The 27487-nt window shown below is 50.6% G+C and overlaps 1 protein-coding gene across 1 annotated transcript in view; it reads right to left on the minus strand.

Moving 5' to 3' along the window:
- The window catches only part of TNIP2 (TNFAIP3 interacting protein 2), a 37176-nt gene extending 21022 nt beyond the window's left edge, over positions 1-16154 (minus strand). Inside the window, exon 1 of the mRNA XM_026485912.4 lies at positions 15780-16154. Within this exon, the coding sequence (XP_026341697.1) occupies positions 15780-16058 (279 nt within the window). The 5' untranslated portion in view covers positions 16059-16154. The remainder of the gene's footprint in view (positions 1-15779) is intronic.
- Between the last annotated feature and the right edge of the window lie 11333 nt (positions 16155-27487).

The raw sequence follows: 27487 nt of genomic DNA on the forward strand, positions 1-27487 counted from the left end.
AGAAAGAAAGAAAGAAAGAAAGAAAGAAAGAAAGAAAAGAAAAGAAAAGAAAACTACAGGATCTCTGATGAACATACATGCAAAAATCTTTAACAAAATACTAGCAAACTGAATCCAACAATACACTTTAAAAAAATCTTTCACCATGATCAAATAGGATTTACTCCAGGGATCCAAGGGTGGTTTAATACTCACAAATCAATCAACGTGATACATCATATTAAAAAGAGAAAGGATAAAAACCATATGATCAGGGGCGCCTGGGTAGTGCAGTCGTTAAGCGTCTGCCTTCGGCTCAGGGCGTGATCCCGGCATTCCGGGATCGAGTCCCACATCGGGCTCCTCTGCTGGGAGCCTGCTTCTTCCTCTCCGTCTCCCCTGCTGTGTTCCCTCTCTCGCTGGCTGTCTCTCTGTCACATAAATAACAAAAATAAAATCTTTGGAAAAAAAAAAAAACCATATGATCATATCAATAGATGCAGAAAAAGCACCTGACAAAGTACATCATCCATTCATGATAAAAACACTCAACAGGGGCGCCTGGGTGGCTCAGTCTGTTAAGCGTCTGCCTTCGGCTCTGGTCCTGATCCCTGGGTCCTGGGATGAAGCTCCACATCGGGCTCCTTGTTCAACAGGAAGCCTGCTTCTCCCTCTCCCTGCTGCTCCCCCTGCCTGTGCTCGTTCTCTGTCAAATAAATAAAATCGTTTTAAAAAAAACTCTCAACAAAGTAGATTTAAAGAGAACACACCTCAACATAGTAAAGGCCACATATGAAAAACCCACAGCTAACACCATATTAAGAGAGATTTTCCTCTAAGATCAGGAACAAGACAAAGATGTCCACTCTCACCACTTTTATTCAACATAATACTGGAAGTCCTAGCAATAGCAACCAGGCAAGAAAAAGAAATAAAAGCATCCAAATTGGTTAAGGAAGGAAAAAAAGTGATCATTTATGTGCATGTGTGATTCCACAATTTGAAGAGCAAGAATTGGACCTTGATCATCTTTGCATTGCCCTAGCCTAATGCTTAAAAGAACGTGCAGTTAACACCTTTATCAGGTAATAAAGGTAGTCATAATCTGCCCCCAATTTAACTTTACAGCCACTTCCTGTGTTATCCTCTACACTCTTTACTCTAATTATACTGGATTAACACTGCTCCAGAGCCTGGCACAACCCTGACACTGTACACATGCTTGTGAAATGAATATACTATACTCATATTGGAAGAAATGGAAAAACATAACCCACAGTGCCTGCACATACACACTCCATTCCTATACAGAAGATGCTCAAAAAACACTTAAGTGGCAATGGTAGATGATACTCCCATCTGAGTACCAACTAGGTGCAAAAGTTATGCTATGTTCTTTATGTATGTTAAATCACATGTTCCTCACAACATAAAACTCATAATGTACTATATACCCATTTTGTGTATTTTCTACAAAGGCAATTGATATTTCTACAATCTCTGTTTTCTCAACTAGTATATAAGCATCTTTTTTTTTAAAGACTGTATTTATTTGAGAGAGAGAGAGCATGAGCGAGGTGCGGGGGAGGGGGGTTTGCAGGGGAAGAGGGAGAAGCAGACTCCCCACTGAGCAGAGAGTCCCATGTGGGGTGTGATCCCAGGACCCCAAGATCATGACCTGAGCCAAAGGCAGACGCTTAACCAACTGAGCCACTCAGGCACCCTGTATATAAGCTGCTTTTCTTGATCCTTTCTGCATCTCCAGGGCCTATCAAAGCATCTAGCATACAGTAGGCATTTAACAAATATCTAATGACTGAATGAATAAATACAGAAATAGTCCTATGAGCTAGGTCTTGTTATTTTAGTTTTACTGATGAGAAAACCAGAACATTAAGTGACTTGTCCAAGGTAACACAGCTAGACAGCATCAGAACCAGATTTAAAGTATACTGTTTTTCAATATTTAATGTAACACTTGCTTCTCACTGGTGCTCGAGAATGAGGAAGTATTATAACCCAGAGTACTTCCACAAATATCTTGTGAACTTCCCACAAGGAAACTTTAGCAAGTTTCATCATAGTTTCTTTTTTTTTTTTTTAAGATTTTACTTATTTATCGACAGAGAGAGAGACAGCCAGCGAGAGAGGGAACACAAGCAGGGGGAGTGGGAGAGGAAGAAGCAGGCTCCCAGCGGAGGAGCCCGACGTGGGGCTCGATCCCAGAACGCCGGGATCACGCCCTGAGCCGAAGGCAGACGCCTAAGGACTGCGCCACCCAGGCGCCCCTCATCATAGTTTCTGAAAGACAATGAAAAGGTGATGCTTGTGACTAGGGTTATCCCTGGCTTTTTAAAAGAATAGGAGGTGCAGCGTATTAATCCTCTGGACAGCAGTGCAGAAGGGTCAGAGGCCGATCTGGACAAATTGGACAATCACTGAGCAGCATTTTAGTTCTGTATTGATAAGCCCTGAATTGTTGCTATTTGCATTTTAGTTCCACCTTCCACGCGTTACAAATTGATCGTGTTCTTGACATACCTATCATGTATTCTCATCTATACTACCTGAAGACAATTAGACAATTGTTGATTAACATCTAACAATAATGGCACGATAATCAAGCTTTTTGGGGACAAGAAGCACAACATATGTGCTTGACGTTTGTTTTCTATCTATGACTCACCATCAATCCCTTGGAGTGAACAAAATGTTGCTATTAAACTTTTCCAATCAGACCATTTTTCACTAGATTCGTTACACACACATTTAGGTAATGGTTAAGTTCACAAACATTTCATAAAAGAAGAGAAAAGGAGAAAGAAAGAGAAAGGAAGGAAGGAAGGAAGAAAAAAAAGAAAGCTGATCAATGTAATATACCACGCTAACAGAATGAAGGGAGAAAAACACATAATCGTAACAATTGAGGTGAAAACTATCTCCACGTAATAAAAGCCATATTTGGGGCACCTGGATGACTCAGTCAGTTAAGTGTCTGCCTTTAGCTCAGGTCATGATCACAGGGTTCCTGGATCAAGCCCTGTGTCCAGCTCCCTGCTCAGCGAGGAGTCCACTTCTCCCTCTCCCTTTGCCTCTCCCCCTGGCTCATGCTGTCTCCCTCCCCCTCTCCCCGTCAAATAAATAAATAAAATCTTTTTTAAAAAATAAATAAAAGCCATCTTTGAAAAACTCACAGTAAATACCATACTCAATGGTGAAAGACTGAAAGCTTTCCCTCTAAGATCAGGAACAAGTCAACAGTACCCACTTTCAACACTTCTATTCAAAATAGCACTAGATATTCTAGCTAGAACAAGTAGGAAGAAAACAAAAGAAAGAAGAAGGCATCCAAATAGGAAAGGAAGTAAAATGATATTTTGCAGATGATATAATCTTGTATGTGGAAACTCTAAATACTCTACACACATACACGCAAAAAAAACTTAGAATGAATTCAGCAAATATCAGGAAACAAAGTCAACACATGAACAACAGTATTCCTATATACTAACAATAAAGAATCTGAAAGAGAAATTATAAAAGCAATCCCATTTACAACAGCATCAAAAAGGATAAAAGACTTCTGAATTAATTCACTCAAGGAGGTGGAAGACCTGTACAGTGAAAACTATAAAACGTTCCTGAAAGAAATTAGGACATAAATAAATGGAAACATCCCATATTCACAAACTGGAAACTTAATATTGTTAAGATGTCAATACTGTGAAAATTATTAAGGGAAACCTCACTAAAATGGAATCAGGAGGCTAGAACAGGGAGCCCTCATGCTCTATCACTTGTCAATTGCAGGACAGGAATGTTCTTAATTTTTCTTTTCTTTTTTTTTTTTAGATTCATGTATTTATTTGAGAGAGAGAGAGTGTGCGAGTGCACGTGCAAGCAGGGGGAGGGTCAGAGGGAGAGAATCTCGAGCAGACTCCCCACAGAGTAATGAACCCGACATGGTGCTCAATTTCCTGACCCCAAGATCATGACCTGAGCCAACACCAAGAGTCAGACACTCAACCTACTGAGCCACCCGGTTGCCCCAGGAATGTTCTTAATTTTTTTTTACGATTTTTTATTTATTCACTTGAGACAAGGGAGAGAGAGAGAGAGAGAATGTGCAAGCGTACAAGTGGGCGGCAGGGAGGAGCAGACGTAGAGTGATAAACAACAGGCTCCCCACTGAAGCAGGAAGCCCAACGCAGGGCTTGATCCCAGGACCCTGAGATCATGACCTGAGCTGAAGGCAGACACTTAAATGACCGAGTCACCCAGGCGCCCCGTTCTTAATTTTCTTAAGAACGTTTTCTTTTTACTAACTTACTTTAAGAATACAGCATATAATACATGTAGCATACAAAGTATGTATTAATCAACTGTTTATGTCATTGGTAAGGCTTCCCATCAACAGGAGACTATCAATAGTTAAGTTTTCTGGAGAGTCAGGAGTTATACATGGATTTTCAATTGCACAGGAGGACAGCAACCATAACGCCCATGTAGTTGAAGGGTTAATGGTACTTTACTACCCCAGCAGAAGGAAGAAAGGTTCTCTCCTCCAGCTCCAACAGCCCAGCCCATGAGAGACCGTCACAACTCAGCCAATGAAAAGTTACTAGACTTCAAACTCCCAATTTACTGCAATGGACTGTCTGTCTACAAGAGCCCTCCCAGCTCCCCCTTTCCGCTATAAAAGAGCATTCTTCTCCTTTGTTCTTTGGACTTACCTATGGTTTTGCTGTAGCTTGCATGAACTGCAAATCTCTGCTATCCAGAATAAATCCATTTTTGCTGGTAAAATAAGTGAGTTTTATTTTTAAGTTTAACATTACTCAAAGTGATCTATAGATTCAGTACAATCCCTATCAAAATCCAGTGATTTTTTTTTGCAGAAATAGAAAAATACATCCTAAAATTCATACAGAATCTCAAGGAACCCCAAATATCCAAAACAATCTTAGAAGAAGAAAAAGGCAACAAAGCAGGACTCATGCTACCTGAATTCAAAACTGACTACAAAGCTACAGTAACCAAAACAGTGTGGTCCTGGCATAAAGGCAGGCATTTACACAAAGGCGACAGAATAATGAGCCCAGACAGGTCATGATCCCAGGGTCCTGTGATCAAGTCCCACCTCAGGCTCCCTGCTCAGTGAGAAGTCTGCTTCTCCCTCTGCCTCCCTTAGCTCGTGCTCGTGCTCTCTTTTTCTCTCAAATAAATAAAATATTAAAAAGAAGAAGAAGAAGAAGAAGCAGCAGCAGCAGCAGCAGCAGCAGCAGCCGCCGCCGCCACCGCCGCCACCGCCGCCCAGAAATAACCCCTTGCATATATGGTCAAATGGTTGTTGACAAGGGTGCTAAGACCATTCAATGGGGAAAGGATAGTTTTTTCAACAAATGCTGTGGGGAAAACTGGACATCCACATGCAGAAGAATAAAGATGGACTCTTTATTGAACACCATATACAATAATTAACTCAAAATGGATCAAAGACTTAAATGTAAGACCTAAAACTAAAACTCTTATAGGAAACATAGGCAAAAGCTTCACAATATTGAATTCGGCAATAATTTCTTAGATGTGATACCAGTGCACAGGAAACAAAAGAATTTCTCTATAGCATGTGATGTTGCCTTTTTTTTTTTAAGATTTTATTTATTTATTTGACAGAGACAGAGAGAGAGCACAAGCAGGGGGAGTGGCAGGCAGAGAGAGAGAGGGAAAAGCAGGCTCCCCACAGAGCAGGAGGAGCCCCATGTGGGACTCATCCCAGGACACCAGGATCATGACCTGTGCTGAAGGCAGTCACTTAACCAATTGAGCCACCCGGGCACCCAGCATGTGATGTTGCCTGATAGCATTTTACCCACAGTAGAACTTCTCTCAAAATTGGAGTCGGTTCTCTCAAACCCCGCCACCTTATCAACTACGGTTATGCAATATTCTAAATCCTTGTCGTATTTCAACAATCTTCATCACAGCATCGTCACCAGTAGACTCCATCTCAAGAAACCACCTTCTTTGCTCCTCCACAGAAGCACCTCCTCATCCGTTCAAGTGTTATCCTGAGATGGCAGCAGCTCGCTCACCTCTCCAGGCTCCACTTCCAGTTCTCTGGCTGTTTCCGCCACATCTGCAGTGACTTCCTCCGCTGAGCCTTGAACCCCTCAACGTCCTCCATGAGGGCTGGAACCCACTTCTTCCAAACTCCTGTTAGTCTTGATATTGAACCATGGGAACATTTTCTTAATGGCGTCTGGAATGGTGAATCCTTCCCAAAAGATTCTCGACTTACCCAGCTCGAGCAGAGGAATCACCATCTACGGCATCTGCAGCCTTGTGAAGTGTGTCTCTTAAATCGTAAGACTTCAAAGTCAAAATCACTCCTTGCTCCGTGGGCTGCAGAATGGACGCTGTGTCGGCAGGCATGAAAACAACACTGATCTCGCCATACGTCATCAGAGCTCTTGGCTGACCAGGTACAAAGTCAACCAGCGGTAATCTTTCCAAAGGAATCTTTTTCTTCTGAGCAGCAGGTCTCAACAGTGGGCTGCAGATCTCTGGTAAACTGTGCTGTAAACAGAGATGCTGTCGTCCAGGCCGTGTGGTCCGTTTGTAGACCACGGGCAGAGGAGAGGTAGCGTAATTCTTAAGGGCCTGAGAATTTTCAGAATAGTAAATGAGCACTGGCTTCAACTTAAAGTCACCGGCTGCATTAGCCCCTAACAGGGGAGTCAGCCTGTCCCTTGAGCCTCTGAAGCCAGGCGCTGACGTCTCCTGTCTAGCTAGGACAGTCCTAGATGGCATCTTCTCCCCAGGTACGGCTGCTGCGTCTACACGGAGCATCTGCTGTTTGGGAGCCGCCTTCACGAGCGATCCCAGCTGGATCTTCTGCAGCACCTGCTACAGCTTCTCCATCAGCACGTGCTGCCGCACCCGGCACCTCTGTGTCTCCTTAAACCTCACGAACCCACCTCTGCTAGCTGCAGGCTTTTCTTCTGCAGCTTCCTCACCTCCCTCAGCCTTCGTGGATTGAAGAGAGTCGGGGCCTTGCTCTGGATTAGGCTTGGCTTTAAGGGAACACTGGGGCTGGTTTGATCTCCTATCCAGACCACCACCATTTTCTCCCTATCAGCAGTCAGGCCGTTTTGCTTTCTTATCACTCATGCGTTCGCAGGAGTACGAGTAGCGCTCTTAACTTTCTTCGAGAACTTTTCCTTGGCGTTTGCGACGTGGCCTTTTGGCACAAGAGGCCTACCTTTTGGCCCATCTCGGCTTTAGACATGCCTTCCTCACTAAGCTTTATCATTTCTAGCGTTTGATTTCAAGTGAGATATGTGTGACTCTTCCTTTCACTTGAGCACTTAGAGGCCATTACCGGGTTATCAATTGGCCTAATCTCCATATTGTTGTGTTTCAGGGAACAGGGAGGAGAGGGAGAGAGATGGAGGAATGGCTGGTCAGTGGAACAGTCAGAAAACACACATACTGATTAAGTCTGCTGTCTTTTATGGGCACAGTTCATGGTGCCCTAAAACAAGTACAATAGTAACATCAAAGATCACTGATCACACATCACCATAACAAACATAATCATAATGAAAAATTTTGAAATATTACAGGAATTACCAAATTATGACGCAGAGACATGAAGTGAGCAAACGCTGTTAGAAAAATGGTGCCAGGAGACTTACTTGATGCAGGGTTGTTACAAACTTACTTTCTTCCTTTCTTCTCTTCCTTCACCTTCCCTTCCTTCCTTCCCTTCTTCCTTTCCTTCCCTCCCTCTTTTTTTCTTTCTTTCTTTTTCTTTCTTTCTTTCTTTTTCTTTCTTTCTTTCTTTCTCTCTCTCTCTCTCTCTCTCTCTCTCTCTCTCTGTCTTTCTTAATAATCTCTACATAATGCAGGGCCCAAACCCACAACCCCAAAATCAAGAGTCACACACTCCACCTACTGCACCAAGCAGGCCCCCTGTCAAACTTTCAATTTATAAAAAACGCAAGATCTGAGAAGTGCAAAAAACTGAGGTATGCCTGTAGAGTATTCCTAAAACTCAACAACAAAATAACCAATTCAGAAATGGGCAAAGGATTTGATGTTTCTTCAAAGAAGATATACAAATGACCAATAAGCACGTGAAAGAATGCTCAACATCACTAATCATTGGGAAATTGCAAATCAAAGCTACAATCATTTTTTTTTAAAGATTTTATTTATTTAATTGACAGAGATAGAGACAGCCAGCGAGAGAGGGAACACAAGCAGGGGGAGTGGGAGAGGAAGAAGCAGGCTCCCAGCGGAGGAGCCTGATGTGGGGCTCGATCCCATAACGCCGGGATCACGCCCTGAGCCGAAGGCAGACGCTTAACTGCTGTGCCACCCAGGCGCCCCAAAGCTACAATCATTTTATATTAAATCACCACAAACCCATCAGGATGGCTATTAAAAAAAAAAGAATAACTAATGTTGTGAGAACATGGAGAAATTGCAACCCTGTGCACTGCTGGTGAAATGTAAAATGGTGCAGCCACTGTGGAAAAACAGTATGGTGGTTCCTCAAAAATTACACAGAGTTACCCTATGACCTAGCAATTCCACCTCTGGTACATACCCAAAAGAACTGAAAGCAGGGTCTCAAAGATAAATTTGTACACACATATTCATAAGGGCAGTGTTATTCATAAAAGCTGAAACATGAAAGCAACCCAGGTGCCTATCAATAAATGAATGGATAAGCAAGCTGTGGTACACAGGTACTGCGGAGTATTGTTCAGCCTTAAAAAGAAGGAATTTCTGGCTCATGATACAACACGGAAAAACTTGCAGGACATTAGGCTAAGTGAAATAAGCCAGTCACAAAAAGATAAATACTGTATGCTTCCACTTCTGTGAGGTCCCTAGAGTAGTCAAATCACAGAGACAAAAGGGAGAATGATATTTGCCAAGGGTGGAGGGTGGGGGGCAGGGAGATGGAGAGTTACTACTTAATGGGTATAATGTTTCAGTTTTACAAGATCAAAAAAGGTATGAAGATAAATGGTTAAAAACAAACAGAACACAAAGCTAACACAGCCCATTGTAAAGGCTGTATGCTGTTCCATTCAATAGAAAGCATGGCAGACCAGAGAAAGAAAAAGCCGGAAGGGAAAGGAAGCTGATATGTCAGGACCAGGCAGGGCCCATGAGGCTAGTACCTAGGTGGTGATGAGATGGGTTGAGCAGTCATGGGCCACATAGTGAACTGACACCATTATCCCAGAAAGTCTTAACTGGAAGAGCTTTGTAAAGCTACAAATATACAGAAGCCTTGTGTTACAAACAAGGTAAAGTCTCGAGTCTTACTGTGGTGGCAAAAAGAACCAGAATTCTCAAGACTGATCTGGCCCCATCACATGCTAGCTACAGCTCAGCCACAGATGCAGAGGTCACCTGGCAGTCCCTGCACACCTCAGACTACAGCCTCAGGATCCTCTCTGGGAGCCCCCAGTCTCTACCAACCCAGGGTTGCTGCTCCTAATGGGCGGGCTGACATGGCCAGTGAGGAGACCAAACTATTGATCAATTCTTCTCATTCTTTTCACTCTGCACAGCGTGAAACCTCTCCATTCCTCCACAGGTTCTGTGAAAGACCCAGAGAGATGAAGGAGTAAGACACAAACACGTAATCTCATAAGATACCAGACTGTTAAAATGCTCCTTAAATATTTAAAAATCCTAAAACAAAACCTGTATGTCAGGGGTAAAGGACCATATAGATCTAGGACTACAGATCTGCTTGTCTGGGTCCTGGTTAGGGGATGTTGGGCCACAGGATGCCAGGACTGAACATGTGGGCTGAACGCCAATGGCCACCAGACTACAAGTAGAGTCCTGCTACTTGCGGGTCTAAGTTGGTGGTGAGTATGATGCGCTCCGGTCCCCGCTCTGCACTCATCTGTTGTGTCCATGACACAAAGATCAGTGGTGCAGACCAGGTGCCTTCTAAATCTTCCTTCTGCCCTGATGAGTTATGAACCACCTCCCCCAGATGAGAGAAAGTGCTGCAGTAAGGGAGACATCTGGCTTCTAGAAGCATCTAAAATGAGGCAGATAAGAAAATACTGGCAATGTAGATTTCGAGCTGTACTACAAAGCTGTGATCACAAAGACAGCATGGTACTGGCACAAAAACAGACACATAGACCAATGGAACAGAATAGAGAGCCCAGAAATGGACCCTCGGCTCTTTGGGCAACTAATATTTGATAAAGCAGGAAAAAACATCCGGTGGGAAAAAGACAGTCTCTTCAATAAATGGTGCTGGGAAAATTGGACAGCTATATGCAAAAGAATGAAACTTGACCACTCTCTCACACCATACACAAAAATAAACTCCAAATGGATGAAAGACCTCGATGTGAGACAGGAATCCATCAAAATTCTAGAGGAGAACATAGGCAACAACCTCTACGACATTGGCCAAAGCAACCTTTTTCATGACACATCCCCAAAGGCAAGAGAAACAAAAGATAAAATGAATTTATGGGACTTCATCAAGATTAAAAGTTTCTGCACATCCAAGGAAACAGTCAGAAAAACTAAGAGGCAGCCCACAGAATGGGAGAATATATTTGCAAATGACACTACAGATAAAGGACTGGTATCCAAGATCTACAAAGAACTTCTCAAACTCAATACACGAGAAACAAATAAACAAATCAAAAAATGGGCAGAAGATATGAACAGACACTTTTCCAATGAAGACATACAAATGGCTAACAGACACATGAAAAAATGTTCAAAATCATTAGCCATCAAGGAAATTCAAATCAAAACCACACTGAGATACCACCTTACGCCAGTTAGAATGGCAAAAATAGACAAGGCAAGAAACAACAATTGTTGGAGAGGATGTGGAGAAAGGGGATCCCTCCTACATTGTTGGTGGGAATGCAAGTTGGTACAGCCACTCTGGAAAACAGTGTGGAGGTCCCTTAAAAAGTTAAAAATTGAGCTACCCTATGATCCAGCCATTGCACTACTGGGTATTTACCCCAAAGATACAGACGTAGTGAAGAGAAGGGCCATATGCACCCCAATGTTCATAGCAGCAATGTCCACAATAGCTAAATTGTGGAAGGAGCCGAGATGCCCTTCAACAGATGACTGGATTAAGAAGTTGTGGTCCATATATACAATGGAATATTACTCAGCTATCAGAAAGAACGAGTTCTCAACATTTGCTACAACATGGACAGCACTGGAGGAGATAATGCTAAGTGAAATAAGTCAAGCAGAGAAAGACAACTATCATATGATTTCTCTCATCTATGGAACATAAGAACTAGGTTGATCGGTAGGGGAAGAAAGGGATAAAGAAAGGGGGGGTAATCAGAAGGGGGAATGAAACATGAGAGACTATGGACTATGAGAAACAAACTGAGGACTTCAGAGGGGAGGGGGGTGGGGGAATGGGATAGACCGGTGATGGGTAGTAAGGAGGGCACGTATTGCATGGTGCACTGGGTGTTATACACAACTAATGAATCATCGAGCCTTACATCGGAAACGGGGGATGTACTGTATGGTGACTAACATAATATAATAAAAAATCATTTAAAAAAAAAAAAAAAGAAAATACTGGCAATGTGATATGCAGATCCACAGACAGCATGAACTCAAGCACGCCAGTGTGTACATACCCTGTGTGTAAAGGAAAAACAGGGAGGAGGCATGCCAAGAAATGAACACTGGTTATCCCCACATTGTGGGATTACGGTGGCTGTTATTTTGTTCTTTATTCTTTCCTCTGTTTTTCAGATATTCAAAATTACTTTTATAATAAAAATAAAGGGGGGTACATGTCTCCTTTTCACTCAAAAATCTGGCTGCAGGCCCAAGCCTAGACGCGATCATTGTCTTCTGTAGCTACTCTCTTTGCAGACCTAGTTTCTTTTCCGGGACAACCCGGATAATAGCTATGGCCCAAACAGGGCACTAGAGCTCACCCAAATGTGTGCGGCACTTCAAACAGCTGTTACGGACAAATACCGTTACTCTCGCCCCTGGTCTAAACGTTCATGGTTCTTCACGAAGACAGACATAACATCAGTGACAGGGACGAGAAGGAGGGAAAGTAGATTTGTCTGTTATCCCACACTCGCAGGCACTGCAGCACTGTCACTGCTCCCAGCAGAAGAGAGCTGCTACTAATGAAAGACTCATTTACGATTGGAGCTGAAAGTCACCTCAGAACATAACCAGGGTTCACGTGGCCCAGAATAATACAGTCACATGCAAACCTCACACCCAACAAGGGGGCAGACCTCTTAGAACCCAAATACATACCCATCAGAACTCCAAACAGACAGAGAGCCCTCAGATCCAACATAGACACACACAGACACACACCCCTCTCAACCAACATGGACACACATACCTTACACCTAGTAAGAGTACACAGACACTTCAGAACACAAACGCACACATACCTCCTAGAATCTACCACAGGCAGATGAACTTTTCTTAGAACCAACACAGGAGCTCCTCTTCAAAACCTAATACACGAAACTTCATAACAAACAAGAACACTCACCCCTCATCCCAATACAAGCAGAAACAACACAGGCATACAGGCCACTCAGAACTGAACACAGAGCGGGGCGCCTGGGTGGCTCAGTCGTTGGGCGTCTGCCTTTGGCTCAGGGCGTGATCCCAGCGTTCTGGGATCGAGCCCCGCATCAGGCTCCTCCGCTGGGAGCCTGCTTCTTCCTCTCCCACTTCCCTTGCTCATGTTCCCTGTCTCGCTGGCTGTCTCTCTCTCTCTGTCAAGTAAATAAATAAAATCTTAAAAAAAAAAAAAAGAACTGAACACAGAGCACACACCCTCAATTCAAAGTGGGAACACACACCCCTTCCAAATGAACACCTATTCACACCCCTCAATACATAACACCCCTCAGACACAACACAGGCACATACACCTCAAACCCTACATGGGAAACACACATCTCAGAACCCAAAACAGGGACACACACCCCTTAGACCCAACACAGGAGCACAAACATACCTTAAAACCAACAGGGACAACAACCCTCACTCAATATGGGAGCACACCCTTCAAAACCAACATTCAACATACACACCTCAGACCCAACACAGACAGACAGAACACCTCTCAGAAACCAACATGGACACATAACCCTTAGAACGCAACACTGGCACACACACCCCTCAGAAAAAAACATGGATATACAACCACTGGACCCAACACAGGCATAGCACAGGAAAACACACCCCTTTAGAACCAACATAGACACACAACCCTCTGACCCAGATGGGCACACACACTACTCAGAACCAACACAGACACAGAACTCTCAGACCCAATATGGGCATACATACCCCTCACAACAAACATGGGAGCACAACACTCTAAAGCCAACATGCACACATACACACCTCAGAACTGACACTAACACAAACACCTCAGACCTAAAATGGACACACACACACTGCTGAGAAGCCACTGAGGTGCATACACCCCTCAGAACCCAACATAAACACATCCCCTTACAACCTATGCAGGCACACACTGCTCAGAATCAGCATGGGCACATACACCCCTCACAACCCACAATGGGCACACAAGAGCAGACTCCGCAGAACCTAATCCCAAGACACACCCCCTTAGAACCTAAAACAGGTACATTACCTCTCAAATCAACACAAACACACACCTGTAGAACCAACACGGGCACACAACCCTTCGACCTGACACAGGCACACAAACTCCACAGAACCCAAAAGAAGCACACACACTCCTCAGAACCAACACAGACACATGACACTCTCATCCAGCTTGGGAGCACATCCTTCAAAACCTAACACATGCACACACCCCTCAAACCCAGGATGACAGCACACCACTCAGAATTAACACAAACACACACCCTCAGATCCAACACGGAGAGACACAGCTATCAGAAGCAACAAGGACTGGGGCGCCTGTGTGGCTCAGTCGTTAAGCGTCTGCCTTCGGCTTGGGCGTGATCCCAGGGTCCTGGGATCGAGCCCCACATCGGGCTCCCTGCTCCACTGGGAGCCTGCTTCTTCCTCTCCCACTCCCCCTGCTTGTGTTCCCTCTCTCGCTGGTTGTCTCTCTCTCTGTCAAATAAATAAATAAAATCTTAAAAAAAAAAAAAAGCAACAAAGACAGACAAGCCCTTTAAAACCAAATGGAACCCAACCCTCAGACCCAACACAGACACACCACTCAGAACAACACAGACACTCAACCCTCACACTCAATATGGGAGTACGCCCCTCAGAATCAACACAAAAACACATACCCCCTCAGACCCAACACAGGAGCACACCCCCCCAACCAACATGGATTCATAACCCTCAGACTGAAACAGGCACACAGCCCTCAGACCCAACAGAGGAGCACACCCCTCAGAACCCCCCCCCCCCACAAACACCTCTCAGACGAAACCCAGGCACACACACACACACACACCCCCGCAGAACCCAGTAAGAGCATCAGATGCTTCAGACCCAACATGGGAACATATACACACCTTCAGACCAACAAGGACCCACAACCCTCAACATGAGCACACACCCTTTGACCCAACACAAGATACATTGCTCAGAATCTAACACACTCACACACCCTCAGAATCAACATGAACACACAACCTTCAGGCCAAAACAGGCACACACACTCCTCAAAACCCAACGGGGGCTTACACATCTCAGAACCAACACACACACAACCCTTATGCCCAACACGTTTGCATACACACCGCTCAGAACCAACAGTGTCTCACAACCATTAAACCTAACACAGCCTTCAGATATAAATGGACACACAGTCCTTGACACAACACGGAGCACACCCCTCAGAACATAACACATACATACGATCCTCAGAACCAAGCGGAACAAACGCCCCTCATACAGAACAACCTTCAGAACCAACAGGGCACAAATACCTCTCAGAACCCAGAACGGGCACAAACCCCCAGAGCCAACCCGGACACACGCCCCTCAGATCCGCCACGCGAGTGCACGCACGCCTCAGAGCCAACACGAACACACAGCCTTCAGCACCCGCCGCCGGAGCAGGCGTTCTGAAGGCAACCCACGCACACGCAGCTCGGGACGGACCACACCGCTCCCCCAAACGCAACACAGGCACGCACCCACCCTGAACAGCCAACAAGAATGCACAACCCTCGATCCAACACGGGAGCACACCTGTCAGACCCGCACTGCGAAAACTCAGAGAGGAAACGTTGTTCAGAATGGAGTCCGGACAGGGCCAGGAGGAGCCCCCCTCCTCGGCCGCAAATCCAGCAGCAGCGGAGGGGCCCTGCACGCCCGCACTCCTCCGCTACCCTTCTCCCACAGCCCTCCCAACGCCCCTCCTCTGTAAAAGAGCCTCCCCTCCTTTGTCCGGTGGCCTCACCCGTTAGTGTGTCCCAGACCGCAATTCTCTACTATTCCCGAATAAACCGATTTTTGATGGGGAAACGACTGGCAGTGTTATTCTTAAGGTTAACAGCGTCCACGCGCGCCCTCCGAACCGACAGGCAGACACAACACCGCCCTCCGCACTCAACACGGACGCAGGCACCCCTCGCAAGTCGGAACCCACCCCCGCACTGTCCTCACACCCAACACCGGAGCGCAACTCTCAAACTCTCGGAGCCCAGCGCGGCACAAACCCTCAGCCCCAGCGCGGGCTCACGCGCCTCAGAAGCCGCCGCGGGCCAAGCGAGCGAGACCCTCGCCCACCGCGGACGCACCTGGCGCAGCGCCGCCTCGCCGGCGCCGCCCTCCCGCTGCCGGAGCTGCTCCCGGAAGCGCGCCACCTGCTCCAGCAGCGCGTCCACGAGCGAGGGCGCCGCGTCCCCCTCGAGCGCGGCCAGGCGGGCGCGGAGGCGCTCTATGAGGGCGTCCCGGGCGGCCAGCTGGTCCTGAAGGCGCCTCAGCCGCTGCCCGGCCTCGTGGTACAGGCCGCAGAGAGCCGCTGCCGCGCGCGCGGCCCCCTCCTGCCCGCCGGACCCGGTGCCCCCTGAGGACATGGCCGCGGGCCCCGACCGGCGAGCGCGCGGGCGCCGCCAACTTCCGCGCCCGGTCTGGGCGGGCTGCGCACCTTCCCGGAACTTTTCCCGGCGCGCCCCGCCCACCGCCGAGAGCCCGGCCCCGCCCACGGCAACCGGCGCGGCCCCTGACCCGCGGAAAGGCCGTCCCAGACCCTCGGGCAGCGCTGCCCCGCCCACGGCGATCTGCCTGGCCCCGCCCCCTCCGTCCCTAGCTCGGCCCCGCCCAGGCGACCAGCTTGGCCCCTGACCCGCGGAAAGGCCGTTCCAGACCCTACGACAGCCCGGCCCCGCCTCCTGTCGACCGCCCCGCCCCGTCCCTTCCCCCTCCGCCCACAGCCCGGCCCCGCCCACGGCGACCGGCGTTGCCCCTGGCCCGCAGAAAGGCTGTCGCACACCCTGCGACAGCCCGCCCCTTCTCCAGGCCCCGGCTGGTGGCCCGGCAGTCCCGGAGTGGCGGGCTCGTCCCAGCAGTCCCGCCCCCTTCCCCCCCGCCCCCTCCCGGCGTCGGGGGAGTTTTCGGAGAGAGGGAGGGAGGGTGAGCCGCCTCTGATGCAGCTGCGGATGGGAGGGGAAAAAGGGGTCAAGGGCGACCTCGAGTGTTGGACCTGTGCGTGGGTCCACATCCCCGGGCTCAGGCCGGGTCGGCCACACACAGCAACAGGAACAGGGCGACGTTCCAAGAGCTGAGCCCGGGGGGATGCTCTACCCCCGCAGCTGCATGGTAGTGACCCAGAGCAGGGCGCCGGCCCCCCGCGTGCCCCTCGCTAAGGTATCCTTGGAGCAGGGAGCAGGAGGGAGCTGCCCTGTCCTACCCTCACTTCATCCCTTTCCTTCCTCCAACTCCCAGCGTTTCTCTGGCTCCGCGCTGTTTCCTTTTCAAAGCCTGAGCTTTCCCCCACGATGACGAGGACGCGCGAGCGCACCTGCGCTGTTTCAAAGGTTCCCTCCCTCACGGCCGCCGCGTCTTCCGCCCTGTCCCCATCTGGTTTTCCCCTTTATGTAGTCCATTGCCAAGCTAGGGCTGGGCCCAGGGAAAACCCTCGCAGACTTGTAAATCACACAAGTGTATGAGCAAAGCCAGCTCACACTTCCTCCTCTGCAGAGGGAAGGTCAGGGCCAGTACCCTCCCTACCTGGTTGGGGGTGTTGTGGGGGCTAGAAGATGAAGTGTAAGCCCACAATCGCTGTGGCTATGGCTATGGGTGGAACACTCTGTTTGGCTGAGGCAGTGGTGGATACAGGAACAGCTCCAGCCCCACAGCTGTTAGAGGTGGGATGAGTCCTCATTTTATTGCTATAGGTATAGCTTGGGGCAGGTCCCACAAGCGCCCTTGAACCTGGTTCTCAGCTGTGGAATGGGCATTCCAGTCTCTCATCCAACAGTCTTGGAGTCCCATGTATTTTGGAAATCAGGATCTTTGGATTTTATGTAGGGACATGTCATTGGGATAGCCAGCCTCCAGAACGGGTCCCCCAGCTCCTGGGATCCCACTGTAGTGATTTCCCCCCTTGATACCATTGTAACCAATAGGATATTACAGACAGGGTGGAGTGCGATTTCTGCAGTGATGTGGAAAGACGTTGTGGCTGCTGCCTTGCTCTTTCCTGGATCAGCAGCTCTGGGGGAAGCCACTCACTGTATCATGAGGCCATCAAGCAGCCCTGCGGAGAGAAGCTAAAGCTTTGTGCCGATAGCCAGTGTCAGCTTGCGCACTGCACCCTCCAGCCCAGTCAAGCCTTCAGGTGATGCAGTCCCAGCCAACATCTTCCCTGTGACCTCGGGGGACACGCTGAGCCGCAAGCACGCAATGCAGCTGCTTCTGAATCCCTGACCCACAGAAGCGGTATGTAGTCCAAGTGTATCATGTTACACTGCCAGCTAAGGTGTGCGTAGTCCGATATACGGAAGTAGGAAACTAACATGTAGTATATTATGATGTGCCCACTGAGGCATGGGACAGCACCCAAAACCAGATACATTAGAATTTCTCCAAAGACAGATGACTATTCAGACTGAGATAAATAAAGACAAGCAAAAGACTTACAGCTTTCAAGTCAGATTTCTCACCAACTTTAAGGAAAACATTTTGAGTTTCCGAGCTTCCGGGATCTCAGAATTACGGATGAGGGATGGCAGACTTCCCATAACAGGTGTCTTACAGGGTGTTGTAAGGATTCTTAGGTTAACATCCTTCATAGTGTTATTAACAACATGCCAGTGCCTTCAATTAAAATCCAGGTACCGAGTCAGGCACTGGGGATTCGTGGGCAAACGCTCTGATGGTGCAGACAGACGCTCTTTCAAAAAAAAAGGAAGAAGGAAGGAAGGCAGGCAGACTGGCTGCAAAGTAAGGAAACTTTGTACAGGAAAGGGGGAGGGATGTGTAAGGAAATAAGTAAAGAGCAAAGAAGGAGAAACAGGAGGACAGCCAGACGGAGGGGAGTTTCAGCAGCAACGTAAGGCACAGAAAGGAGTGAGCCCCAAGCAGAGGGAACTGTGCCCAGGGAGAGTTCCAGGGACCAACTCCCTGGCCGGAGTGCGGCCAGATCAGCCTCTGGCAGCACCTGTGCCAAGAAGCAGTATGGGGAGGGGCTGCGGGCCTCTCCGCGGGCCAAGCACACCCACCCAACGGTGGCCGATCTGGTTGGCTGCTGGTGGGGCTTAAGCCACCACATTTGCACACACCTGCTGCCATGTTCCCCCCTCCTCCCCAAACCCAAGCCCATCCCTTCCCAACATGTTCCTAATGTAAAGTTCCTACTTAGAGGAAGGTGAGTGTCTTAGCTCAGGCTCGCATTAACAAAATGCCACAGACTGGGGGGTGGGTGGGGAGCTTAAACATCAGACTTTATTTCTCCCACTTCTGGAAGTTGGAATTCTAGGTGCCAGCCAGTCTGCTTTCTCCTGGGCTGGCACAGATCCCCCCTTCCCCGTGAGTCCTCACATGGCCTTTTCTCTGTGTATACACATCCCTGCTGTCTTCTTCTTACAAGGACACCAAGTCCTCTTAGATCAGGACCCCACCCTAATGACCTCATTTAACCTGAATTACCTCCTTAAAGGTGATATCTCCAAATACAGACCCATTCAGGCGGTAGGACTTCAACATACGAGTTTTGGGGATGCAAGTCAGTCTATAAAAGTGGGGATGCTACTAAGTAGCACAAAGATAATTTCTACTTTCTCGTAAGGTGCTCAACACGCAAAGGAAGGTTCCAGAGACTGCCTTTGGGAGAGGGAAGAGGTGGAACACGGAGTCAGACCGGGACAGAGAGTGGCCGTCAGGAGTCTGGGCTATGAGCCCATCACAGCACCTGAGAAGGTTGTTTGGTCCTGTTGTACCTGCCACAGCAAACGGAGGAAGAGGCAAACCCTCTGCCTCCAGCCGTCTCCACACCTTCCCAGCCACGCTAGCACAGAATTATTTCTACCACGTGCTTTTTTATCATGCCCTTGCTCCTGGTGCATTGGAGCAGCAGAAAGAGCACCAGGTTGAAGAGAGACCCCTTGGTTCTAGGGGTGGCATGGCCACTGCCCACCCTTCTTATCCTCTCTGTGGATTGGCCACGCATCCCTCTCCAGTCCTCACACACTAGCCAGAAGAACGTCCTATGCCCAGCCCTACACCCACTGTCCTTACTCACATGACCTGAAACAAAGCTCTACGAAGCCTGCCCCTCAGTGGGAGATAATGCAGGGACATTGGGTTTCCTGGCCCTGCAGTCTGGCAGTGTTCGGATTTGTGCAATCAAGGATTAGCTATGCAGGTTTGGGCGCTCAAACTCCGCACACACTCCAGAGAAAGAACGGGCGTTTGGCCCACTCCTGGGAGATGGTCTCTAAGCCCTTGCAGTGTCCTGTCTGGTAAGATCTCTTTGCTTACCGAGAGGCCTCAGGCCACACCACGTAGCCCACGCTAACGGTACAGGATCACAGGGTTCTTGTCTCACCGAGTCCAAGAATGAATCTCACGGACACAAAAGGCTGAAGTGAAGTGAAAGTTTATTACGTGAAGGTGAGAGCAGAAAGGAAAGGAGACACTCTCTAGAGGGAGAGGGGTCCCCAGGGGTGGCCACCGAGGGCTTGTAGTGGCAGTCTTCCCCTGAGAACTGACCGGGAAGCTTGTGGCCTGGAGATTCTCGTGCCGTTTTAGTTTGACGATTGATAACTAACCCTTAATGACTTAATTCTTTGAGGTTTGGTCATTTTCTGTGATACACTAGCTCCAGAGAAGACTCCCCGCCAGCCGAGGCGGGTGGTCTGTTTCCTTATCTCTTCTTCACTCTGGCTTAGCCCTTCTGCCTGCCCCGAATAGTCTCAGAGCTGAGCCGGGGCCCCCTCCTCTCCCTGTCTCTACCGTAACCCTTTCTTTACTTACTAAGGATAGGATTTTTGGCAGGGCGGGGATGGGGGGGACACAATGTACCAGCTTGACTCCTGGAGGGGCTGGACACTGGGTAACTAAGGCCAGTCACACTGGTTCTCCACAGTGACATCGAGGCTGGGGAGCTTCCTGGTGGGCAGTGAGACAGAACAGGGACTGGACTCAGGTCCGCCATCCCTGACCCCCAAATCCAGCATTCACTGGCTACTTCCATAAGGGGAAAAAAAAAAAAGCTAACCCTCTGTGCCTCTCTAGTGGTGAGTGGAGTAAGCATCCTGCAGGAATGCAGAGGGAGGATGTTTGCTGCGAACACTGGCGAAGACTGGACCAAACCAGTTTGCACCAAGATGGACCCCAGCACTGACCTTTCACTGACTTTTTCCCTCATTATAATACTAAAAATCACGCACAGGGGTGGAGATTTAACATGCTTATTAGACACCACCGGCTTGAAGAAAAAGCATGACTTTAAGCACACAGGTGCTAATAAATTCCGGTCTCTACGTGCTCCCACAGCACCCTTTTCCCACCTGTTCCTTTAAAAACTCTCCCTGACCTCCCCTCGGAGAGCCAGCCTGAGGATCCTTTCCTTTGTGCGGCCTTCCTCACGCTCAAGCATAAACCCAATAGGAGCGCCTGGGGGGGCTCTGTTGGTTGAGCAGCGGACTCCTGATTTCAGCTCAGGTTATAATCAGCGTCATGAGATGAGCCCCGAGTGGGGCTTTGCGCTCAGTGAGGAGACTGCTTAAATTCTCCCTCTCCCTCTGCCCCACCCCACCCTCCCTCTCTTAAAAAAATAAATAAATAAAAGTGTAAACCCCAATAAAGCCTGACCCATGCTTTTAAATTTTGCGTCCAGCCTCATTTCTACCATTGCTGGGTCCAGTGTTGCCGGAATGTGTAAATGCTGTCCGTAAACACCCCTGGGCCGGCACAACGGAGCTGGTGCCTGGGCTCTCTGGTCCCTGGCCCACGTGCCGTTCACCTTTGCTGATTACAATCCGTATCCTTTTCTGTTCTACATCCTAACTGTGAGTATAGAAGCTCGTCTGAGTTCTGTGAGTCCTTCTAGTGAGTCCCTGAGCCCGAGGGCATATTGGGAACCCTGACAGGGCCTTTCGCAGTGAATATGTATTACTGGTCGCTGCTCCCAGCCTCCCACCGCCTCTGGCCGTGCCCTTTTGCCAAGTGACTTTGGGTACCTGCACCAGAGTAGGCCAAAACTAGGTCTCTGCCACTCAACAACGAAGCTGGCCAGTGGGTGTCAGCAGAGGTCATGCAAGATGAGGTCATGCTTCTGCTGATCCCTCGCCCCCCTCCCCCTCCCCCGTGGTCCCCGAATAGCAAGTCCTGGGAGCTTCAGATGGGAGTGAGACAGTGGAACAAGGCCAAGCCCGATCCACAGCCTGCAGCCGCAAGGGCCTATGCCCTGCCTGTTCTCATGCACGTCTGCACCCCACTCACCGTGGTCCTTCTATGGACCAGCCATCCTGAGAGCCCCCTGAAAATACCAAGTTCTTTCCCGCCTCAGGACTTTGCACCTGCTGTTCCCTCTGCCTGGAATGTTTGTTCCTGCCACTTTTTGCACAACTGACAGCTACCTCACATGTGGGGTCACCCCGGATAGCAGGTGAGAGAACTAAGCTCGGGTAGCTGAGCGGCCCCAGGGAGCTGCCCCCAGCCTGTGCCCGGCAAATGCTTCTCCCCTGAGGTTGCAGATCCCCTTTTTCGTGGATTTCTTGGCAAGGACTGGGCTCTCTGTGAAATGATGTATTCTCTGAGCAACAAAGTGGATCCCCCCTGCAGTGGGTTACGAGGTGTCTCCCAGAAAGACATGTCCAAATCCTTTCTCCCAGAACTGGTGAATGGGACCTTATTTGGGAAAAGAGCCTTTGCAGCTGTAATCTAAGAATCTCAAAATGCAGGGATCATCCTGCATTATCCAGGTGGGCCCTAAATTGGATGACAAGTGACCTTATTAGAGGCAGAAGGAGGAAAACACAGACGCATGTAGAGGAAGGCCATGGGAAGACGGAGTCATAGAGTGGCACACTCCAAGGAGGCCAGCAGACACCAGAAGCCGCCGCGGCTCCGTCCGCACTCCTGCTCGGGGACTAACCCCGTTGCTCACCCGGGAGCCCCCCTCCTGACGTGTCATGCATCCTTGCTTTTTCAGAACCCCTGCTGACAATCATAGCTCAGGAGCCACCGCATCGCTCAGTTCCCAAGGGGGCTCTTCTTCCTCAACTCACAGTTCCCCGTGAACCCCTGGATCCCAGGTGCCCTCTGCGCACCTCACAAGGGAGGATCCTGAAAGAGGACCCTCGGGTATCAGCGATACTGGCTCTGTCTGCCGGTTCGTCTTATACTGTTTGCCACAGCGAGTGGGGCTTTGCTCATCAGAGGTGCTGGCAGACGACTGTGGGATCAGGGGCATGGTGCCCCCAGGAGGTGGGGCTCACAGGTGGCCACTGTGGTGGTCACAGAACAGACTGCACTGGCTCAGCCACTGGAGGAGAGGTCTTGAGCTGCCCAACGGCCCCTCCCAGGCCCAGCGTCCATGCCTCCTTCCATCCGCTCACCATCCCTCCACAGCTCTCTGTGAGGCTCCTGGAGGTCCAGCTCAGCAGGGAGACTGTCACCGAGGGCAAGCACGATGTGGGAGGCTCGGTCAGGGCGAGGGAGGGGTCAGAGCCCCCAACCTTGACCTACCCTTCCGTGTCCCCTCCTCCTTTAGGTGCTTTCTCTGACCCCACCAGGAGCCAGGCTCCAACCCTGACTCTTCCTGGCTTCCATTCAGAACGCCCAGGAAAGACAGGTGGCCTGTGACTGGACACAAGGAGGAAGGACAAGGCCGTGTAGGTGTCTGGGCAAAGAACCTTCTAGGTGGAGGGAACAACAAGGGCACAGTCTCAGGGGTGAGTGCGAGGCCTGGTCAAGAGCCTTGGAGGAGGCTGGGTCCACTGGAGTGGGGCAACAGGAGAGGACAAGAGAGGGACTGGGACAGATGGAGGCTCCAATGTGGACACTCAGGTGGGCTCCAGTGGGGCCCGGGTTTTCCCTGAAGCCCTCAGCATGTATTTGACCAGCTTGTGGCCACCATCACATTTGCTGTTGAGAGGCAGGCAAGGGACAGAAAATTCTGGACCATTTAAGAGTCTAGGACCTGAGGCCAGAATGGGTGAGGCTGTGTTCAGGCAATGCAGTGCCAGCCTGCCCCACACAGCCTAAACCGCTGGTGGATTGAGCTGGAGGCGGCCCCTCGCTTCTGTCCTGATGACCGCTTCTGTCCCCATGGCCCCCTCTGTCCATGTGACCCTGTCTGACCTGTGCCCTCTCCCCCCTTGGATGTGGGGCTGAGGGCGGTGGAGACTCGCTGCAGGGAGAGCAGAGCCCCTGAGAGCAGAGGAGCGCCTGCACAGGACCCTCAGGATAGGTGCAGGCCCCCGGAAGACCCTCCTGCCGAGAGACCCCGGCCACTCTGCCGCAGTACCCAACAGCTCAGCAATGGCCCACCGTTAGCCCGCCTGGAAGACCGACCCCTGACCCAGGTCTCACAACCGGTTCTTGACTGATCAAAATGCACATCTGGTGGGTTCCTACTCATTTCCTGGTGGACATGGGCACTTCAGGGCAGCTCACCTCCTGGCCAAAGCTCATGGACGTCTGACGCCAAGGAAAGCACCCCTACCCCACTCCCGCGGCATCCAGGAGACCTGGCTGGGAACCTGAGCTGCCCTAAATCCGGTTCCCTCCTTCACAAGAGGGCGCCCTGGGGCCCAGGATGCTAGGCTGTACCCTCAGCCTTGCTGGGGGGGGGGTCCCCTAAGTGAGTGTCCACAAGGGGGCGATGTGGCCCAGTGCTTCCAGGGGCCAGCCAGCGGGAGGAGACCAGAGCCTCAGGCAGGACCTGAAGTCCCAGCCTCACCCCGCACCTGAGCACTCACAACTGAACGCTGGGTGCCCGGGGTTCTCATTGCTGAGCCTCCTCCCAGCTGTTCCGGGGCACACAGCCTGTCCCTGCTGGCCCAGAGCCCTCTGTACATCGCTCAACGGCCTTGCTCAGCTCCCAGTTCATGGCAGAGGTAGACACACCAACCTGCTCTCTCTCGTCAGCGCCTGTGTGCTGGGGGAGAATTTGACTTCAGTCCTGTTGGTCTAAAGTGTGGTTACATCCAGAAGCTTCCGTGGCCCTGAAGGAGGTGTTTGTTCAGACTTCGTTAGGAAATGTGCCCTTGCACACTGCTTCGTTCCTCTGCTTCTCTCCCTAAGACGGTGTCCAAGTTTGGGAGAGGGAGCTCCTGGGTCGCGGGAAGGGGGTTCCTAGCCAGGCTGGGGTCCTGGGGTGAGTTTGTTGATGTTGACTGGTCCCCACGGTGATGACCCTCATCTTCCAATTACAGGTATCCTCCCGCCCTGGACCCCATTCTGCCTTCCTCTGCCCACGTCCTCCCCGTACAGGAGGAGTCCCTATGGCCATAGGAGCCTGTACGTCACTACTAGACCACACTTTGGGGGCCAGGACCTGGAATTCCCCGGGAAAACAGCCCTGCCAGGAGTTGTCTCCAGCTCTGGCCTGCTGAGGGTGAATGGTGCTGCTGGTGTGTGTGGCCCCAGGAGTGTGTCAACAGAACTTGGCAGTGAGCTGAGTGGACCCCTTGAGGGGGTGCATATGGGGGAGGCTGAAGGTCTCAGAACAGATGCCCAGGCCAACATTCCCTCTGTGTTTACTGTTCATGCAAAGAACTCAGGGGAGCCCAAGGCTGTGAACCCAGACCAAGCCTTCTAGGGTGCTGCAGGGTGCACTTGCCAGTGACCAAGGAGAGAGTGTGTGTATTTCGCAGTAGGGAGCCTGATGTGTAGCTCGGAAATAGCCGAACACGCGGATGTGGCTCTCCCCAGGGAAGATCGGCCGGAGGCGCACCTCATAATCCCTCCCCTCGATTTCTCTCTCTCCTCTCACGATCTGTGATCTACCACTGAACGCACCCCAGCCAGACGTGGGAGAAGCCTTTGGTCTGAGTGCACTAGCTCGGTTGTGGCTACACCAAGGGGGGGGAAAGGAGTGGGAAGCCTGACCACCTGGGGCCTCGACAGGCCAGTGCGATGTCTCGCTGCATGATCTGGCTTGGAGTCCTTGCTGCTTTGCTAGCCGGCCGGGCTGGGTGGCAGCGCCGGGACAGAGGCAGGTGGTAGCATTAAGTGAGACTTTTGAGCAAGGATTTGCAGGGGGTGAGGGAACGAGAAATGCAGACTTCTGAGGAAAGAGCCTTCCAGGCAGAGGGAGCAGCTCTGGAGAGGCCCAGAGACCCTCCCTGCCATTTTGGCTTTGAGCCAGCAGGAGGAGGCTGCAGGCCGAAGAACCGAAGAACCGAAGAACCGAAGAACCGGCCAGGAGCTGGGAAGGGCGGGGAGAGGCGCTCTGCCCCGAGAGCCTGCAGAAGGAATGCAGCCCTGCAGACAACTTGATTTTAGCCTGGCGAGGTCGGACTTCTGATCTCCAGAATTGTCAGGTAATGCCATGTGTGCTGTTTCAAACCACCGAGTTTCATGGCAGTCCTAGGAAACGCACGCAGAGCAGGGGTGCGGCGTGAGAGAAAGTCGAGGAGGATCTAAGGTCGTGGGCCTGCGCCACGAGGAGGGTGGCACTGCCTCACCTGGGATGCGGGAGGTGGGGTGCGGAGGGGAAAGGACCTCCTTCGCCAGCCTGCTCACCGTCACCCCAGCACCTGGCACGGTGCTTCATGTGGGAGGCGTCAACCGACACAGCTTTGCGGAATGAGTGAACGTTTAGGGGCTCAGTGAGTATATGGGGCGTGCAGGAGTGACTAAATCATTTGCTGAGGCTGAGCTGGGAGCCCCCCTCCCCTCCCCGGTCTCAAGGGGTGGCTGGGGGTGGGGAGCCAGGAGAAGGTCTGGCCAGCCATACTCCTTGCCAGTCTCTGGAGCCCAGGCAGGCTCCGGTGGCCCTGCAGGGTGGGGGTCTCCGCCGCTTTCGTCCCGCTCAGCCAGAGTGATAGGCAACCCCGGCTGGGGGATCATGGGGTTGCCCCCTCCGGCTGCCGTCCTCCCAGCCAGCCTTTGAGTCCCATCCTGCAGGCCCCTTCCTGCCCACCAAACATGCGACATCCCCAAGAGCCCTCTGGAAACATGTTTCTCTCCATCTTGCTCCGTTTCCCAGGCACATTTAGTGCTGGGATATTTTTCCAGAACCTTTGGCCCCAGAGAGAGAATTGAAGAAGGTTCTGAGCCTTCTTATGGAAGCAGAGGGGCCTACATAGCCCTGCTTTGGGCCAAGAAGCCAACTTTCGGGACCCTCGATGTCCTTTCCCCACCCGGGCAGCAGGAGTTTTCTAAGGGAGTCAGTAAGGCAGGGCTCTCCCAGCCAGGGTCCCAGGGTTTGGAAGAAGAAACAAGAGCCCCGGTGGGGGCACTCGGAGGCTGGGCACCTTGGCACGCTCCAGGGGTAGGTGGGTACGGGACATGGCAGCTGAGGACAGGCTGGGCAGGAAGCCAACGCAGCCCTGGGGGGGATGCTTGACAAATATATCCTCTCTCTGGTCCCAACGTTTGCATCCGTTCAATGGAGAGAAGGCATGCCTAGTCTAATCTTTTTATTTATCAGACACATTTGTATCCAGTGCCCACAGCGTGGCTAGCATGTGCTGTGGTCCCTGCTCCCAGAGAGGCCACACTATTTGGGTGGGGGTAATGTGCCCATAAGCTGAAAGTGACCTCGCCTCTGAAGGTGATGCCACCAGAGCCCCCAGCCGGTCCCTCAGGCTAACGTGGTTATGGTGGCTCTTGGATCTTGGCTCCTCCATTCCCTGTGGGAACAATTTCCTCCCCCTGGGGAGCCACCCTCCACACACAGGGGACTGTCTGTATTTCATTCCCAGACAGAGCCTTCCTCTTGGCAATCAGTGAGGGTGTCTGCTGATGTTTGAGGTGTTGGCTGATAACCACGCTGCCACCTGCCAACACAGGTGTTGGGGAGCCGCAGAAGTGTTACCTGTGAGTTAAG

This window comes from Ursus arctos, unplaced genomic scaffold (assembly GCF_023065955.2).
Source record: "Ursus arctos isolate Adak ecotype North America unplaced genomic scaffold, UrsArc2.0 scaffold_9, whole genome shotgun sequence".
Classification (NCBI taxonomy): domain Eukaryota; kingdom Metazoa; phylum Chordata; class Mammalia; order Carnivora; family Ursidae; genus Ursus; species Ursus arctos.